General features: G+C 33.0%; 3 protein-coding genes across 3 annotated transcripts in view; 1 reads left to right on the top strand and 2 right to left on the bottom strand.

Moving 5' to 3' along the window:
- Window positions 1-21,357, top strand: part of Ance-3 (angiotensin-converting enzyme Ance-3) — a 58,233-nt gene that overhangs the window by 8,282 nt on the left and 28,594 nt on the right. Inside the window, exons 7-10 of the mRNA XM_087406270.1 lie at window positions 72-169; window positions 489-658; window positions 790-914; window positions 3,145-3,487. Of these exons, the coding sequence (XP_087262396.1) occupies window positions 72-169; window positions 489-658; window positions 790-914; window positions 3,145-3,487 (736 nt within the window). The remainder of the gene's footprint in view (window positions 1-71; window positions 170-488; window positions 659-789; window positions 915-3,144; window positions 3,488-21,357) is intronic.
- On the bottom strand, window positions 4,761-9,808 carry LOC105149149 (uncharacterized). The gene is made up of 2 exons (XM_011061364.2): window positions 7,199-9,808; window positions 4,761-6,783 (listed from the first exon to the last, which is right to left on the bottom strand). Exons 1-2 carry the CDS (start codon window positions 7,208-7,210, stop codon window positions 5,560-5,562), a joined length of 1,236 nt encoding a protein of 411 aa, XP_011059666.2. The 5' UTR covers window positions 7,211-9,808; the 3' UTR covers window positions 4,761-5,559.
- On the bottom strand, window positions 18,235-20,786 carry LOC105149147 (uncharacterized). The gene is made up of 2 exons (XM_087406678.1): window positions 19,880-20,786; window positions 18,235-19,764 (listed from the first exon to the last, which is right to left on the bottom strand). Exons 1-2 carry the CDS (start codon window positions 20,146-20,148, stop codon window positions 18,822-18,824), a joined length of 1,212 nt encoding a protein of 403 aa, XP_087262804.1. The 5' UTR covers window positions 20,149-20,786; the 3' UTR covers window positions 18,235-18,821.

Consider the following 21,357-nt stretch of genomic DNA (forward strand, 5'->3'; position numbering starts at 1 on the left):
ATATATATATATATAATTATTTGTTTTTATGTAACTATATTATTATTTTTTTACTCATTACTTATTATTAGGTAACATATGGGGACAGTCTTGGACTAATCTTTTGGATGTTACATTGCCGTATCCCGGTAAAACGTATCCCGACGTCACGCAGGAAATGCGGGCTCAAGTAAGATCCTCCCTTTGTCTTTTTTATTTTATAAATAATATATTGTGTATATTATATAATAATTTAGAGAGAAAAAGAAAATTTTGTTAAAATGTCTAAATATTTAAGTAGATTAGAACTGAAAACAACTTTGTTGGACAATCAAAATAATTATGATTTAAGTATGAATAATCTAGCTCAATTTTTAGATACTTTAATCATTCTTTCTTGTGGTTTTAGAGAATAAAATCAGTTGATAAATACATATAACTAATATTACATTATAAAATAAGTTGATAAATACATATAACTAATATTATATATTATTATATATTATTAGGGCTACACTCCTATTGACATGATTCGAGTGGCCGAGGAATTCTATCTGTCCTTGAATTTGAGCGCAATGCCACCGGAATTTTGGGCCGGAAGTGTATTCGCCGATCCTGGCGACCGTCCATTAATTTGTCAGGCGTCTGCATGGGATTTTTGTAATCGGATAGATTACAGGTTAATACGTTTAGCCAATTTTACTCAGCAAAAGCATGTTGCAAGCATTAAACATTTTTGCTTATTAAACTTGTGATGTTAAGATTATAAAATAAGAATAAGAGTTTTTAATTTGTTATTTTTATGCTTAGAATCAAAATGTGTACAAAAGTGACGATGAAGGATTTAATAACTTTGCATCACGAAATGGCACACATTCAGTATTTTTTGAGATACAGTGGTCTACCTCGAGAATTTCGTGACGGCGCTAATCCAGGTAAATATGTTTGAAATCTTCAATTTGCGCGCGCAAACACACACACACACACAACACACACACACACTTAATTATACACATATTTTCTATATGTTAATTATAAAAAATATGTGCATAATTTAAGTATACACATATTTTCTATAATTAACATATTAAATAAACACACAATAAATTTAAATTTAAATTTAAAATCATAACGTGATCAATCCGCGTGCGATTGTTAATTGAAAATCAAATTTACTGAATTAATTTATAAATTTCAAATTTTATACAATTATTATTATAAATTTTACAAAACTTAAAAGATAACAAAAAATCCGAGCAAGATAGAAATCAAGACTAAAACAATAATGTATATATACATATTTTCTATAATTAACATATTAAATAAACATATAACAAATTTAAATTTAAATTAAAAATCACAATGTGATCAATCTGCATGCGATTATTAATTAAAGATAAAATTTATTGAATTAATTTATAAATTTTAAATTTTCATAATTATTATTATAAATTTTATGAAATTCAAAAGATAACAAAAAATTGAGCAAGATCGAAATCAAGAATAAAACAATAAAGTACAACAAATCGCAAAATACGAAACAAATTTTTAATTGTCAAAAATAAAATTATATAGTATTTTTTCTTTGTCTCTGTCTTTCTCAATATATAATACAAAACGATGCTTATTATAAGAGCATTAAGACAGTTTAGAAAACTACGGGACATCAACATCCGCTTTTAACAATGTTGATATTTGGTGTGATGTGTAAGTGCATTAATTGGAAATTGTGCCGGGAAGAAAAACGCAAACAAAAGGCTACAAAACTGTCGGTGACGGCATGCGTACCGGATAGACGACATCGCGTTGCATAAGAGCGACTCTCGGGTCCGACTCTCGGCCGACTTCCGGAAGGCACAGCCAACCTGTGTACGTCTTACGGCTAATAGCTCGAAAGCGAGAGCGAGTACGACACGCTCGAGGTGTACGCCGCGTGTTACGGTACTCGCGAATAGGCGAGTAGATGTTACTCTCGTACATTGGCGTCGGGCGCACGTTAAAATATTTTTATTACGGTATAATCACGCTTTCACCGTAGCAACGGCCGGCCCGGTCGTTCGCCTCACACCGGAACACGGATTGTTTTGAATCAACGAGAACAGCTTCGCATCGGTGGCCTTGTCGATCGTTTGATACTGACTTTGCGTAAAATCTGCGAACGTCAAATCCATGATGTAAAAAGGCCAGGTGTAACATTACGTATAATAACAGCTAAATATAAATTTGAAGTGAATTTTTAATAGAAACTTAATATTGACTTATAACATTTCTGACTAATTTTTGGTTGGTCACAAATATCATTATTTTGAACAATTGCACATCACTGAAATTAGTTAGACCTGGTCTTCTTATATTATAGTCAAATATCTACTTAGTTTCCGTCATGAAGACGATCTATTCTATCGCTCCTATTGAAATCCGTGTCGTTGTACAATTTAAAATTATTTCAGAATCACTTCAGCAACAAATTTTGTCTGCATTCTCCAATAATTTTTATCGCAGATTTTCATCTGCATTCCGCACCTTCGTATTTGTAACGCCTAATTAAAGTTAGTTTCAAGTTACGAAATCACACTACTATTAATTATGCATTCAAGGCGTGTGTGCGGTTTGCATGGGGAAATATGATTGAAGAAAAGGGAAATAATCAGCATCATCTGCCACGCTCGACTAATCCACGCTAAACGTAATTACATCCTGGTTAATGCTAAATCGCACTAAGCGCAAAAAGTCACCAGGTTATCCGTAGAGAACCTCGAGAAACTTTGCGATAATCGTAGACGGAACTCAACGACAAACCATCTGTTTAGTCTGACATCGACTTTCACCGTTCGATTATCAAACAACCAAACTCCTTTAAAACGTTCGCAACGAAACTCGAAATCTAAAATCAAGAATTTATTCGTGGTTATAATGTTTGAAGTAGATTAAAGATCTTTCATTACTCAACTATAAAGATAACTTGTAATCATAAACGTAATATCTAATAACGTGAAAGAAAGATAAATCCATATTGACCCACTGATAACTACTATTATAAAATCTATTACAAGCAAAACGTTCTCCAATAACAACTGTCGAAGAAAACAACTGTGATGATTTTCACGACTCTTTATCTAGTTATTACATATCATTATGCCAAAACTTTATTACTATAATCATCAGGATTCCACGAGGCGGTCGGCGAAGCCGTCGCCTTGAGCGTCACGACGCCACAGCATCTGCAAACTCTGGGCCTGGCGAACACGTTCATCGATGAACGCTCGGCAGACATAAACTACCTCTTCGCCCTGGCGATGGATAAACTAGTGCTGCTACCCTTCAGCATCGCGATGGATAGGTGGCGATGGGACGTCTTCCGCGGCTACGTCAATAAAGAGGAGTACAATTGTCATTGGCACAGATTGAAGGAGCAATACACGGGCACGAAACCACCAGTTCTGCGATCCGAGGACGATTTCGATCCAGGAGCGAAGTATCACATCCCGGCCAATATTCCCTACATACGGTGAGTACTTCTCATAATTCAAACATTATCTCGGTTCCTTACGATCGATCTCGCGTAAATATAAAAATTATGAGGTCAGTATATTTTTAACTCTTCCGACGATCTTTGTAATTGCGACAGCGATAATTAAAATATAAAGTGTGAAACACGTGTGAAAATTGCGACATTATAATAATGAGAAAAATCGTACAGTAAAAAACATACAATAATATTATCTCTTGCAATAATAATATTATCTGATAAATTGCATAGCGTTTACGTTCTGCAGGATACGTTGTTATTTCAACAAGTCTAGTCTTGCTGATTTGGCAATAAAAGAACACCTGCTACGTACTTTCATATGTAGTTTCCAATACGCCCGAAGCGGATAATCCCGTTGCGAACAATTCTGCGTAGCCGCGTGCCTCGTGCATGAGATCGGCGATTTCACTTTTGATTCGCGATCCCGCGTGCTCCTCCTCTTGTGATCTGTTCATTGGTAGATCAGGAGAAAGAGAGGCACGCGGGAGTCCTTTCTCCAACTCTCGTTACACACGTTTGCAGCTAATATGATGCGCGAATGAATCGGTAATGCCTGAGATTCGCACGATCTGAATGATAGGTCGCGAGGCAGAAAACAGGACGCTGATATCATCGAATCGGAAGTGTTACGTATGCACTCTTTCCTTCGTTAGTCATGCTAGATAAAAGAAAGTCCTTTTTCCATCGACCGTACGAGGCTTAATTACGCATAGAGACTTTAGCTAATTATCGGGCGAATTTCCGCGTACGCTGCGGCCAAAATTACGAAAATGGCTTTCGCTCTACCTCTCTTTCCGACTCTTCGATGCGCCGGAACAGGGAACCGGAACACCGTCTCGGTTACCATCAAATGCCGCTCGTGCGGAGCGAATACCGTATCGGACGCACGCGATCGGAGATAAATAATTTGTCACGCTACAACGAAGTTCAAGGATATTGACGTTGGCGTGAGAAACGTCAGATGACGTTAAACAGAGAAAATCTGTCTCGTAATATATAAATCACTTTACTGTTCAACTGCTTGATCTCCAATGAATGTCAAAGAAATCTAACGTATACTGACTGAGCTGAATGTATATTAATTTGATTTTACCTAATTCAATTTCGCTCGCAAGGGAAAGGAGTACAAGAGCTGCAAATTGCTTAGTATGCAAAATTTATTAAAGAAGGTCAAGCATATAAAAAATAAACAAGTTTTCATATCTCTTCTAAAGAATGGCAAATGAGGCTAGGATGAATTCCAAGGCTGTCGTTTTGCTCTTTGGTTTTATTAGAAAGAAGCGAAAGACATCGTACAAAGACGTTCGTTACAAATTCCAAACGTCGTAAGAAACATAGTACATATGTTCTCGTAGGTATTTAAGTTGTCGATACTATATATCTAAGAAATCGTTAGCGCTGACTCTAAGCAGACTCGGAGACCCATAATCATCTTTCACGGCGCAAAATCGGCTATTCTGCAAACTCATCATTCCCTCGTCGGATCCCGCGGCGAGAACGACGTTAAGTTAGAAAAATAAATACGTCCGCGTTTTCCTCGCAGACTTACACTTCGAAAAATAAAATTCGAGACTCGCGAGTGCCGAGGAAACGCTTCGTTAAACGCTCCCGTATGAAAGATCAATCGTTGACCGCGTTACGAATCGCATTGCTCTATGATTTTCTTCTCGACGCAATGCGTTTGAAAAACATGTAGAAGAAATGTTATTGCGATATTCCGTAATGCGCGCTGATACGTTCGTTCGTATGACGCAGTGGAGAATTTTCTTGAGCCCCTCTATGAATCACTTACCCAGTCTATCTGTATATCTCGAATTTAATTTCTACAAATTAACACGATCTAATTCTAGTTTTCTTTCCATGAATATATACACAATTTAATACAATTTAATGTTTTTATATACAAATTGATTAAAATCATTGAGTCGAATTAAGAAATTTAATTATTTACATTTGATTATTACTTCATCTTAACGCATTTTCTTTTCTCTTTCGTTAATTTCTTTTTAAGTTGAAAAAGAAAAAATCCTCCACTGCCACGCTTTTTGATATTAATAATGTCCCGAGTATCCCCCGAAGCTGGACTCGTAGTCACCTCCATCTCCGGAGTCGTGCTCGTGCACTGGTACCGCTATCGGCACTTTTACGGGATACGGTACCGGTTTGGGTACCGGCACAGCCACTGGCTTCGTCACGTGAACCGGCACGGGTCGTTCGACAGGCACTTTTACGGCATAGGGCACCGGTTTCTCGACCGGCACAGGTACTGGCTTCTCTACTGGATACGGCGCCGGTACCGGTACTTTAATGTGGACGGGCACTGGTTTCTCTACTGGCACTCCTACTGGTCGCTCCACGTGAACTTTGACTGGGTAGGGTACTTTCTTTTCAACTGGATACGGTACTGGTTTCTCAACTGGGACCGGATACGGTTTAGCCACGTGTACTGGGTACGGTCGTTCAACGGGCACTGTCACGGGGTACGGTACTGGTTTCTCCACGGGGAAGGGTTGCGCTACATGCACTGGAACCTTCACAGTGTACGGCACGGGCTTCTCCACTGGGAACGGTTGCGGTATCGGTACTTTCACTGGATATGTTATTTTCTTCTCGACTGGATACGGCTGGGGGATATATACTTTGTAGGGTACCGGTCTTTCTACCGGCACGTGAACCGGATAAGGCACCTTCTTCTCGACTGGATACGGCTGCGGTATGTGAACCGGTACCTTTACCAAAACCTTCACCGGTACTGGGATCTTTTTCTCGACCGGATATGGCTGCGGTACTGGCACTTTAACCGGATACGGTACTTCTTTTTCCACCGGATAGTGAACCTTCTTCTCGACCGGATAAGGCACCTTCTCGGTCTTCACGATCGTGATCTGCTTGATCTTGCCACCGTCGTCGCCACCGCCACCGCCACCGCCGTAACCACCATCATGACCACCGCTATCGCCGCCACCGTAACCACCATCATAACCACCGCCAATGTCGTGTCCGCCACCAATATCTCCGCCGCCGATATCGTGGGAAGATTCAAAGCCGCCGCCGTCGCCACCATAACCGCCACCATAACCGCCACCATAACCGCCACCATAACCGCCACCATAACCGCCACCATCATCGTGTCCTCCAAAGTCTCCCTCGACGTGAATCAGTCCGCGCTTTTCCTGTTTTTTCTCGCGTTCAGCATTTTTGCTCGGCTTACTCGTAATCTCCTTTTTCTTCTCGCACACGGCCAAGGCCAGCAGCCCCACTAACACCGTGAGAAACTGTAATCGAAACGTCATACTGATTACATCAGTCGCTTACTGTTGCAGCATTAATGATTTACTTCTTGGAAAAATGCTATTAAGTACAGTTGTTAATGGCCTTGTCAATACGACATAGTGTAGCAGATTACATAAAATATGTAAGCCTGACTATCCAGATCAACTATTTCTTTTTGTTCCTCGACTGTGTTTATTAAATTTACTTTTATTATAATATCAAAGCAACATTAGTCAATTTAAATGGCTTTTAAACTAACTTTTAAATAATTTGTTTAAAAACTACACTTTTCACGGTTATGCTTAATATGCATGTTTGAAATCCCGATAAGATGATGTAGGCAAGATGATTAAACAAAGCTAATTTGAGAATCTATAAGTGCAACTAATTTCGCCCCGAACGAAAGAGCAAACTTACCAAAATTCTCATGTCTCTACCAAGTCTCTCACGATCTGGTCAATATCCAGACTTTACTGAATGCTTCCCCCCAAGATGCCATCGTCTTTATAGCCCGCTTTCCCCCGATGTGTACCAAGCGAGCCCCTCTGCACTCTCGCGGAAAAGTGAAACACGCGTCTGGCGCTCGCCCGACGTACACGGCGCGTTATGGCATTTTTTTTTTTTTTATAAATCCTGAGCACAAGCTACAGTGCTTCCATAATCGCGAGCAACGGCGTAGCCACTGTGGAAAATTACGGAACACCGGAAGTTCCTTCAACAGTAATATTAAAAAGAATCAAAACTAGAAAGTACGTTCGTTGGAAATGAGAATATTTTACAACCACCTGTCACTCGAAATAAATAAACGCAGAAGAAAAGATGTTTCAAAATTCTATAACGATTATATATATAATGTGAAATTCTGATACGAATGACAAAACATTTTATTGAAAGAAATTAAAAAGATATTATATTATATCTGCAAAAAATTGTCAAAAGATTCTCTGAAAAACAGAAAGACAAAGGGCTACGAGCCTAAAATAATCGTTATAAAATAAAAATTTTTAAAACTGTTAAACTAATAAATAAAACATGTCATCTAGTCAAAATATAAACTTTAATTTGCCGGTAACTAACAAAACAAAACAAACGTTTCGATCTCTGTTGGATCATTATCAATGTACACAAAAACGGTGGAAATATATATACATAGTTAAGATATACAAAAATCAAAGTTCGCTCTCTATCGCATCATTAATAATCAAACTTGCTCAATTTAGAATAAATGTTGCAGAAATGTTGTAATCGAAAACCATATATTCCTCTTGATAATGTATATAGATTATGGACAAACATAACTTGTTTCTGTTAAAAAGTACAAATATAATATAAAATTGTAATTGGAATAAGTAATCAAATCTAAGAAAAATACAAGCTAAGAAGCAAGGAATACAAATAACAATAAAAAAGTAAAAAGGTAATCTAATATTATGCGAAATGTACATTAAAGTCCTTAAACCGAATTACAATTATGTGATGAACAATTATATATCATTAATTTAGTGAGAATAAATATCTTCTACTGCGTGTCAATATAATAAAATAAAAACGTCGTCTATTCTTAGGCAATGCGATGTCATTGAAATAGTCATTACTCTAAGACGCTCAGAGAATATCAATAAAATACACATATAAAGACAAAATTCTCTAAAAAATTCTCTAGTTGCGTTACGTTCTTTTACTAAATAATGATGTATAAATCTTCAAATCGACTCACGATTCTCCTATCATCAATTTAAGGATCTTTCGTCCTTTTGATCCTGTCTATCTACGCCACTGGGCGCGTAGATGCATTTCCATTCCTCCTTCGCTATCATTACCCTCCTCTTTTCAACCGAGCCAATCTTTCTCCGCCATCCATCTCGTAAGTTTCTCGCTCATGCGTACCGTCCGGTAGGATTTTGTAGTGACCCCCTCCGTATCCGGTCCCCACGGAAGGACACGCGGTATACTGTACGTACGAGTTCTCTCGGCCGAGACGAGGAACATGACGATGGAGGCTTAACGGTCTCCCCTGCGGTCCGAGGGAGAGCGCGAGAGGAAGAATCAGGAACGGTAGGAGGAGAGAAAAAGTGAAAAGTGTCCGGTGAGAGGATAGTTGAACGGGGCAAGGAGAAGAAATAGATCTTAAGAACACTGCACCGATGTGAGATTGACCGCGTTTATCCATTGCTTCCTAGGAGTGCCACACGGCAAATTGTCTCACGACGAGTTGCTCTAATTGAAAGATATACTTTTAAAATACTTGATATTAATACGAGAAAAATAAATCTCTAAAAGCATACGGCGATAATAAATGTAATTAAGATTGGATTCGAGTAAGTTTATGATACAAAATAATATCAAACGTTTTGTACTTACTAATTATTGCTAGTTATTGCGTCCGCGTAGCGAATTTAATTATTCATAGCAATTAGAAAATATGCTAAAAGGATTCTATTGATAAAAGAAAATAACAAGAAGAAAGAAAAATTATGTATGCAATTTGAATATTGCAAGATAATATGATTTGAATATTGAGAGGTAATATAAAATACAATTTGAAATATTTAATAAAAAATGAAAATGCAGAGAGAAAATAGATATGAATTTTGCTAAAATATAATAATGTTGTAAACAAGAAACCGCAAAGAGAAAAGTACGATAAATGAAGCAAGAGTTATTTTACTAGCTAAAGATTGGAAATACATTTGTTTAAAATGCAATTATATATTTGAAATTTTAATTTTTAATTTAATATTCAAAGATAGATGCATATCTGTAGCGATAGCTATATAGCGAAAAAAATGAAAAGAAGTAAGCGAGACTAATTGCTGAAGAAGAAAAAAGTGAATGTTCAGACATTACGTCGGTTAAAATTAGAGCAGATTAAAGCAACTAAGATTCTTGATGATATCAACAGAAATTGCATTTTCACTGCAGTTATAAAAAATATTTTTATTAAGCTCTAATAGAATAGAACGGAAATACAATATAGATACATATGTTTAAACTATTAAAATTTGTTATATTATTGAGATCGAACAATCACATATGAAAACCTTCTATTAAATATATAATTATTATGTAAATATATAGAAATATATAAAATAGATAATTATTTTTATTAGACCATATGAAAATCATACAATTTTCTTATTTTAATTACGTCAAAACAAACAAGCAAAAAGATCAATTACCTCGTTAGCCAGGAATGCAAAATTTAATGCAGGTACATCATAACAAAAACAATGCGTACGAAAATTAAAAGAATAATTTCTAATTTTTATGTAATTAGTGATCCAATAACAAAAACAAAGTTTGGTTTTATTACTACGGTTTTACGACCGTCCTTTACTTCCTTTCCCCTGATCAAACGCAGATAGGGAAGTAACTAGGAAAATAATTAGAAAAGTAATTTCACACTTACGTGTTGTGTTTTAGTTTTATTTATGCACGTTGGAAATAATAATAATTAAATAAACTGATATAAATCAACGAAATATATGTATGCACATCCTGTTGCGTAGATCTGTTAGAGAGTTTCGTGTTACATAATAAAAAATTAATTTGTTAACACTAGAATTGCGGCTATGCCATCTGATAGTTCTTCTTTTCGAATTAATTTAGATTTGCACGTTTCAGATTTTTGTGACTTTTCATAAATAATTATAACTAATTACAAATAATTTTATTTTTATGGTGATAACTGTCCCTCGTAAAAGGCTAGATTTATTTTAAATCGCAATTAGATTAATTCAGTTCTAGTATTAATTTTAACTTACTTAGAAGTAATAATATGATTATTCACTTAGAGATTCCGAACTTTTTTTATACTATTACATATCGCTTTAATGAAATGATACTTCTAGTTTCACTATAATTTATAAATATTTAACTACATACTTTCTTAAATAAAAATAAATAATATTTCAATTCCATGTATATATATATACACACACACATTTTAGTGTAAAATTTATATAAACATGTCAATCAAATATTTTCCATGATCATTAATATAGATAAATTGATGTTCTCTAATGATTGAATATTTCAGCTACATAAGTAAAATATTGTACAATAATTGACGAAGATATAATAATATAATTATATTATATTAATAAGAAAATCTTAAATAAATCTTCTAATAAGAATTTTAAATAAAACAATCTTACGTAATGTGTTGTGACAAAATTGTAGTTTGCATGTCATATATTATGAATTGAAGTTTATTTTAATTGCTAAAGTATGTTGAAATATTTTACAATCTTATTATAATTGTTAATTATTCTAATTTATAGTTACTTATTATAATTTATGTAACTCAGTTAAATTAATTTTTATAGGCATTCAATCTCTTTTCAAATTACATAAAATATACTTGTCATGATTTCATGCAAAATATCCGCGTACACGGCGTATGATGAATTGCTTGTGGTGAACAGTACAAACATCTGTGGTTTTATCGAGTGAATGATTCATGATCTGACCATTGCGGTCGCAGAAATGATTTGATCTTAGTGCTTTCGCTCTCCAACAGATCTTCCTTGATGTTTCGATTCTTCCAATCAAGCTTGATACCGGAACTTGCGCAACATATAGGAAGGGTTTTGTCACTGAGAGTTTTGTCTCATACACCTCGTGAGACTTATCCACAGGTACTTTAATCGAAACAGAATAAGGTTTCACTATTTCTATCGGTACAGGTTTCTCTACGGAATACGGTTGAGGATCCGACACTTTGTTAAGTACAGAACTGGCTTTTCGATCGGCACAAGATACGGTTTTTCCACAGATTTTCTACTTTAATTTTTACTGGGTTAGGCACTTCTACCGGATACGGTCTGGTGATCTCCACCGGATACGACCGATTGATAGCGATCTTCATCGGTACCGATACCTTCTTCTCAACTTCATACAGAGTTGATATTTTGATCGGTACTTTTATCTACGGTATCGGCTTATCAACAGTATATGATTATGATATCGGTACTTCGACTGGAATCCTTTTCTCAATTCTAAAAGGTTGCGATACTGGTACCTCGACTTTGTACGGCACAGGGTTGCCGACCTTCACTTTGTAAGGAACTTGCTTCTCGATTTGATAAGGCTCTGGAATTTCAACCGGTACATTCACATAGACCTTGGCCGGATAAGGCACTCTCTTTTTCACTGTGTAAGGCTGTGGCACGGGCACTTTGATCTCATAGGGAACGTGTTTATAGACCGAATACGGAATTTTCTTCTCAATCGTCACAGTTACTGGCACTTTCTTTTCCACGATTACGATAGTCTTTTCATTTTATCCCAACTAATATTCTGAGAATCCACTTCTTGGGAATCTTCTTCAGATATCCGTTGAATCTTTATCGATCTTACTGGGCCATGCATGGAAATCTCGATCTCTCGTGCGTCGAGACGCGAATGTTGGGTCTCCTGAATATTTGCTCCAATCATCCGCGTCTTCTTCTGGCTCCTCTTCATCGTCCACCGGTTCATATTCGCCGCTATCGTTGTAACCGTTTTCTTTCTTCTCCTTGGACGGATCTTTTCTAATGTTGGAATAAGATTCACGGACAAGTTTGGATTCCGTTGTAGTATTTCCACCATCAAAAATCTTTTCCACTGCCCTCTCGGCTGCCTTTTCTACTGCAAGCTCAGCAGCCTTCTCGAGTTCCTCTTTGCGACTAGCTGACGATGTAAGAGCAATTCCGAGACAAAGAAATGCTATTAAACACTCCCGCTATTTAAAGAAATTTATTATTAGTAAAAATATTTAAAATATGTTTTTTAATATATTTAATCTACTGCGAATATTTTTAATTTGATAATAATTGATAAAATAAATTTAAGTTTCTTTATATCAAATTTAAATTTAGCTCTCCAGTTATATTCTAAAATCTATACACAGTTTATTAATTTATAAAAGAAGTATTTCAAAAGAAATTTATTGTAAAAGAAGAAATAATATTATGATATTAAAATAATATATAATAAATCAAATAAGAAATCAAAATACTTGGTATCCCATGATATCTTTGCAAGACGATAGATCAACTTATACTGAATCTAAACGGAAAAGTATCCTACTATTATTTATATACCATGGACGACTTTCGCTGGTTCAACTAGTTGGACCTTTATAGCCTTGCAATACCTTATCCGTGATAATTATTCACGCTTAAACGATCATCATTGTTTTGCGGCGTCGCGGCTTAGCTATGAACGCCATTCATTCGTTAAGAATGCTACTTACTTTAAAGCAGCACGCAAAACGTACAAGCAATTTAAATCATGACCTATATTTTCTCAAGAAAAATGCAAAAGTTTTCACGAAAAAGATTTTGTGTGTTCAACTGTTGTATATGGAAAGTTCCAAGATTTTTTATTTATAATATTTATCTATAATAATATCAAAATTATTGTTCCTTTTTTTTACAATGTAAAATATGTTATTTAATATTTAGCTTGTAATAACAGTTTTTTATTATGGACAGTTATTTATTATTTAAAAAAATGTTTACAACAGTTTGTATTTTAATATTAAATCTTTATACACGCAATGCTGTGGAAGGATTTAATTAAAAAATATAATATAAAAATAAGAATATGAATCAGATTTAATAAAAGAATAAAAACTTTAAAATTCTACGAAATAAAGTTATTTGTCTCTTGACGGAAATACGTTACCACTTTTACATACGATGCCTGCGTTCTAGTTCATTATAAAGAAATAAAAAAGAATACCGGATTAGTTATGCTATTTATGAGTGGCCAATGAAAGCGAATAGATACTTTCTATATTGCATCGTAAAATGAAATGATTTTTGTTCTTTCCTTCCCAGAATATTCAGTAACATTTTTCAATAAGGAGTAATCTTCTAGCGTTTTTCTCATCTTTTGCTGCATGAATTTCCGTAACAATTATAAAATACCAATAAAAATAAATCAAATAAGAGAAAGAATCCTATTTTCGATCAAAGTGTATTTATCAAATTTGCAAATACATTTTTAATTCTATAAACTGCGAACTGATTAAATTTGTCGAATTGAAATACAATTATAAAGTGAAGTTGGAAATAACATCACAAATTACATGCATAATGTTCAATGTTAAAAGACTCATATTTTAAACTACTCTACAATATTTTGAAAGCATTTTTTCATCATCAATTTATGTGCTGCAAAAAGTATAGACATTCGAAATGCATTCCTTTAACTAAAGACAAATAAAATGCATTTGTTTAACATAATTAGAAATAGTTTAGCAATTTTGTTGAACATTTTACATCTTACTAATTAGCAATTGTTATTTTCTGTAAGACACGTGGTTTCCTTGCGGCTTTTTTTCTCGTTTTCTGAAAATTATAAATTTCGGACAAAACACATTTTGAAAATCTCCTCAAATTGTATATTAATTTACTTTATACTTAATAATTGCTATATTATTTGTAGAGAAACATAATTTGATAGTTTGTGGATCTATTGTATTAAATCAATTATAAATGCAATCGTTATTTCACCACTATAAACAATGTGCGTTTACGCGTATCACATTTGTACGATACGATCGATACTTTCTTTTACAACAAATTAAATAACTCGAATGAATTTCCGAGGATTAGTACCGGTGAAACCGAAATCAAATCAGTGTAAAAGTGCTCTCCACATATCTTGCCTCCTCGAAGTTGCACTTTCCCGCTTTAGCGGCAGTTGTATTAACCACTTAACTCTTATATTTATACGCGCTTCTCAAAACTTTCTTCTGATATTTCCCGGAGATATGTATGAACGAAGGAAAAAAGGAAAAATCCCCTTCGTCATCCGGCAACAGTTCTAACACGCTGTTTATTCTATTCATTTAATTTTATCTCAATATTCTCTATTATCTGGTATTATAAAAGAACATATCATGCTAAAATGTTCGTCTTATTTTCAATAATGATAATAATAATAATAATAATAATAATAATAATAATAATAATAATAATAATAATAATAATAATGCAATCAATCAAATGTACGTAAATTAAACTGAACAGTATCTTTACAACACGGAAGAGTCCAAGTGAAATCGTAACATACGCCGCTTTGGATACTTATTACGCGAACTATAATCATTTATTTCGTAAAGTTTGCACCCGCCATAAAGAAAAGCATAAAGTGATATAAGAGCGACGTATAACCGTAATTGCCTCGCGTGCAAGTACATTAACTGCTCTATTCCGCACCTGGAAGTGTTCTGCAAAGAGTTTGGGATATACGATACAGATTTGGATATGTCTTTCTCCATCTGTAATGTACTTGTCAATATTAAATCGTGATCGTCAGAGTGAAAGTTGTGGAAGATTATAAATTTAAATCCTGTGTTCAAAGCAGCGAAGAATAATTTGACTTTTATAATAACAAAAAATGATACCGTTTCTTTAATAAATAAATAACATAACATATTTTGTCATTGTGTATTATTATTATTGAAATAAGCTCAAAATTCCAATCAATTGCATTGTAACTCAATCAAATGTACTCAAATTATGTATGTGTTATATCTTATACTATGTCTATAGTAGCGTTTCTACCAAAGAACTCAGCTGAAACCAATCTTGAAACGTGATACAGTAATTAAATCTTGAAATTTGATATTTGTTACGTCATGTTTACAATCATGATTTAATGGAGGCAGTACAATCAGATAAAATTTATCTTGAAACACAACTTGACTTTTATTGTTCCTAATTTAATAATCGATGATTGAAAAAATATAGATGTAGAGAAGACCGGGGCAGGTGTTATAATTAACACCTTTTGAAAAAGCAGCTGTAATTTTGAATCCAGGTATTATTTAGGTATGTTGCTTTTTATAAGTAGTAGTATGATCATTTACTTAATAAGCAAGGATTTTTTTTTAATCAGTGATAGGATTTCGACAAGATACTATTTCTGAAAAGAGTGTCATGTTTTTGCCTCGCATTTGGAGCAAGAATAAACAGCCTAAGAGTAGCTATTGACGAGACATATATATTAACATTAGTTATTTTTATTTTATATGTATATAAAATATATATATATATATATATAGAATTTTTTTATCTATTTGAAGTTAATTAAATGATTATTTGTTTAAACAATTATTTGCTTAAAACAATAAAGATTATAGCACATCGATTATTCATCAAATATATAGCTATCAAATATATAGTAACATTATATTTAATTACTATTTAGGAACATAATCACAGCATATAGTTCTTATTATATTAATCAGTTTTTTATTTAACCCTAGCAAACCACTAATGGGTCCAACGGATCTTTGCGATTATTTACAATGTTGTTTTACATTTTTTTGAAGCATTGTAATTAATTGGAAATAAAATATTATTTATTTAATTCATATTTATCTGTTTTTGTCTAACTTCGAGGTATAAATTTCACATAAGTTTTGACTTAAAAAATACATATTCTGTACACAAATATAGCGTAACAACAAAGTTGCAGGATTTCACAGATCCTAGTATGACCAAAAATAACAATGGCTTACTAGAGTTAATTAATAAACTGATTTATTAAAAAAAATATCACATAAATCTCTTTAAAAAGCAAAAAACATCGGTATTCATTAAATGTAGCTAGTAACATTATATTATTAAATCAATAAAGGAGAAATTAATGCCAATGAGAGCCGACATAGTTATACGTGTAAATATAATATACAGGGTTGGCCATATTCGACGGAAAGATGTTTTTTTTTTTCAATCATGGGAAACGTCGTTACTCGATCTAACATCTCTTTCCCATGATTGAAAAAAAAACATCTTTCCGTCGAATATGGCCAACCCTGTATATGTCAATCACTAATTACAGACCATAAGATTAGATCCTTCTCAGTGTATAAGTAACAATATCGGAGTGAAATTAATATGTTGTAGAAAGATAGGCAGATACAATCATTGAATCATCGTTAGGCTGTTGTCCAAAATTAAAAACTTCATTATCGTCTATTGTTGTATTTAACTAGTAAAATAGGATTTAAAATAACATAAAAAACTAAAAACAAATTAATATTAGAGTCATATGAAACAAATTGAAGGAAAAAAATGACAAACAATAAAATGTAAATAAATTTAAACAATAATCAAATAATCAAATAATATAAATAGTAATTATACACTTTGTAAATTAAATTATGATAATTACTTAAAATAATTACTTAAAATTAATTAAACTTAATTAAAAGAAGTAAATAACATAAATTTAATTTTATTAAATTGCTATAAGCTTGTGAAAATAAACAATTATTTTTAATAAAAAATTGCTCCTATCCCAAATTTTGATTTAAAATTTTTGGATTTAACGCAGTTAATCCTAATTCTTGTTTCTATAATTATTGTCAATTAACAGCTGTCATTTAACAGCCTTACCGGAATTAATTAACGAAAAAAATAATAAAAAAAATAATTTGATCAGCTAAAATGAATTAGTTGAAAGTTACAATTAACTTTTGCGATATGTTCAACTTAAAATCTCTTTCTGTCATGGCTTCAATATCCAATCGAGTTCACTTTTGCCTCAATTAAAACTGGAATGATATGTAATTGATCTGTGCAAAATACAGCTAACCGCGAACCATTTTGGATTGTTTGACTAAGTAATATCTGTTTTTTTCTGTAATATTTTTCTGTAATAAAAAGCAGTTGATTGTACATAAATATTTGTAATATATGGCAAACCTTTTAATTAACCACAATAAATGACATTATGACATTAGATTGTATATGAATCACAATTAAGTAATACGGGTCCGGCAAAATGATCTCCCACATTTTTAAATTATTAAAGATTAAAATGTGGGAGATCATTTTGCCGGACCCTGTATAACAGTATGTGATTAAAGTTTGAAACGTTCGTGGAGCAAAAATAAAAAATAAGCCCAAACTAAACAGACGATCACTCATATGTACATGTTATATACAACCAAAATTTTGTACGTTTGTTCAGGCGTTTGAAGCCAAAATCTTAAAGTACGAGGATAATGCCTGAGACCAATAACAATTTAAAAAAAATATATATATATATATATATATATATATATTATATATACTCTGTTCAACGAGAAAATAACCTACTCTTACGGAGTATATAATAATATGTAATCGTCAATTATCTGCTTGTTAGTTTGGGCTTACTTTTAATTTTCGCTCCATGAATGCTCCAAACTTCAATCACATCTGAAAAATCCTTATCAATCTGTGCTGGATCCTAGTATTTAAAATATTTCGCGGTATGAATATTCTACATATTCAATTCTGTAAATTAGCCAAATTAATTTTCGCTTTTAAAACGCAATCTTAAATAGAAACTGGGATAATAATATCACAAATTAAATTGCAAGCAATTTAATGAAATTAAATTTATTTTAATTATTTTTTAAATTATCCTTTTTTACTCATTAAGTTTTCTCAGTTTTCAAAGCTTGACAGTTATTATAGAAACAAGAATTAAGATTAATTATCTTAAATTTAACGGAAAGATAATTTTTAAATCGAAATGTGGGATTAGGTCGGAGCAATTTTTTATTAAAGACAATTGTTTATTTTCACAACGTTACAATAATAGTGCCGAGACACTACCGTGTCTCCAGATTCACACAGCAACAATATGATGAAAACTCCGTCAAAATATGCCGAATGCAATAACAATATAAATACATATATTGTAAAAATGGGATATAAACATGCGCATTCAGGAATAAAAATTTCATACCATTTAAATAAATATCTATCTTAAGAGAAAGCAATACAAATGCTTCTTTACTTTATTATATTAAATTATTAGCCTCGTATTAAAAGGCTGAACTTAATCTTATTTTTTTGCGATACGTTCAACGTATTCTAAATCTTCTAAATCTTCTAAATCTTATATTTTTTCTAAATATTATATTTATTATTCAAACCGAAAAATGTCATGCTCAAAGTACGAAGCCTCTGGCAGCTACATTATCATTTATGTCCAATAATAATTCATTTCTATGAATTCTATGAAACTACATCGTTTACATCTATCAATGTTCGGTATCTTCTTCTATTGGCACCGCGATCGGTAGCTTAACCGGATAGGGAATGGGTTTTTCGTAGTGATACTCGACTGGTTTGTTCACATGAACCGGCACAGGCCTTTCTATCGGTATATTTACTGGTACAGGTACGAACTTCTCTACGATATACGGTACGTTTTTTTCGACCAAATATGGCTCCAGTACCGGAACATTTACCTTGACCGGCACTGGGTGGTCTACCGGAACTGGTACTGGTCGTTCCACCTTCACTTCAACTGGAACCGGCACCGGCTTCTCAACGGGATACGGAACCGGCTTCGCGATTGCTACCGGATATGGTTTTGGTACCGGAACCGGTACCGGTTTGTCTACCGCGATCTTTACAGGATAATGAATGATTTTTTCGACTGGATAAGGCTGAGGTACACGTATCGGTATCTTCACCGGCACCGGTACTTTTCGTTCTACGGGGAATGGTTCCGGTACTGGGATCTTTACTTCATAATGTATTTTTCTCTCGATGGGATATGGTTTTGGGACATACACCTTGACTGGAACAGGACGATCCACTTGTACTTTAACCGGATATGGAACTTCTTTGACGACCGGCATCGGCTGTGGAATTTTAACAGGAACTTTGACAAAGACCTTTACGGGATACGGTATTTTCTTTTCGATCGCGTAGGGCTGCGGAATTGGCACTTTAATCGGATACATTATTCTTTTGATCACAGGATATCGAACAGTCTTTTCTACAGGGTACGGTACCGCGATTTTTTTTACGATCGTAACAGTTTTATCATTGTTTTGTGGTACTTGATAACCATGTACGCTTTGTCCATTGTCTCCTCCGCTGTTCAACAATTCAACACCAAAGTTTTTTTCGTATCCATATTCAAGCTCACGTTTAAAATGTTGAACGTGAGATCCTGAAACTAAACAATTATTTCTCGAATTAAGTTTAGTCTAATAAATCTTATACAATACATTTTTTTATAATATCGATAAACAAATGTGTTATCTTTTACATTGTAAATTTTATTAAATAAACTTTATTAAAATACTTACTATCTTTAGATTCCTGTTGTTCAGTTCCGAGTACATTTGTGTTGTGAATATTTCCTTCTGCGATATAATTGGCTCTATTTTGTGTTGTGTGAAAAGGCATAATTTGACGAATATATCGTGTTGTGGGAAAACGATACTTATATATGCGTCTATCATAGTTGTGAATAGGAAAACTCATTGCAGTGGCCATAAAGAATGGCAATAAAAACCTTGCGTATCTCTGCAAACAGCAAAATCCAAGCAATTTCATAAATTTCTTCCACATTTTTAAATAAAAGTTATTTAAGATATTCCTGCATCACTCGTATTTCCAGTTTAAAAGAAAAAATGTTACCTTTTAAAAAGGAAAATTACGTTTGCCATATTTTAGTATATATAAATTATTTGCATAAGATACAAACACTAAATAAATATAATATTATCTTTTAATATTTCTATTAAATAAAAAAAATTAATTATATTTTTTTCTAGAAATTATATTATTAAATTTAAAATATGCAATAAGAATATGCGAACACATTTATGTTATATTTTATTTAATCATTTCTATAACAAAGAAAAGTTTAAAATAGGAAAATTTTTCTTATTCTTAAAATTTTTTTGATTTTCTGAAATAATTAATTCAATTGTTTTAACATAATTATAGGTTTCAATACATATAAATTTATACTTTATAAAAATAATGTTACAAAGTTGTGAAAAAAGAAAAAAATGAAAAATAATGAAATTATAATAAAAAATTATTTTATATTATGCACTTTGTTGCACTTTAACGAAATTTTCACATTAACATTATTTTTGCTAATACGAACGCACCATTTAAGAAGAAAATTTATACAATATATTAACACTGTTTAATTCTCAACACTCGACACAACACTGAATGTCCTAATAGCATAAAATGGCATACCCTATGTCTCATCTTGAACGAAATAATCGAACGATCTTCTCTCTAGAGACAATTTCTTATTTCTTCGAGCACGTTGCTCGAGTTAACAGTAAATAGATCAGTCGTATACTTTTACCATCTTATATATGTTGCTGCCAGAGGCGTGTTACTGATCTAGAGGCTGTGCACGCGATGTCTTCTTCAAGAGGGGATGGATCACTTTCGCGTTTCATTATATTCGCAAGACGAAAGTGAAAATTTTTTGCAACAAGAAATTATCTAGAAAAGCACCAGCACATGCTGATTTTAATGTTTGTAAAGAGAATGTGTTTAATATGTGAAAATTGGTTAATATGTATCTGTAAAGAGAATGACATTGTTTCGGTGACAAAAACCGTTCACTTTTTTAATGGAACGTTGACGTTTTCCCACACTGCTTCTTGATCGTGATCTTGAATTGTTGTCGCATTTATTATATGTATATAAAATAAAAAGTATATATCTATTATTTAAAAACATGAATAAAGAAAGAAGAATAAGAATCAAACATAAAATTAAAAAATATGATTTTAAAAAATCATATAT

The sequence above is a fragment of the Acromyrmex echinatior genome, chromosome 5 (genome assembly GCF_024713525.1).
Source record: "Acromyrmex echinatior isolate Ae372 chromosome 5, ASM2471352v2, whole genome shotgun sequence".
NCBI lineage: Eukaryota > Metazoa > Arthropoda > Insecta > Hymenoptera > Formicidae > Acromyrmex > Acromyrmex echinatior.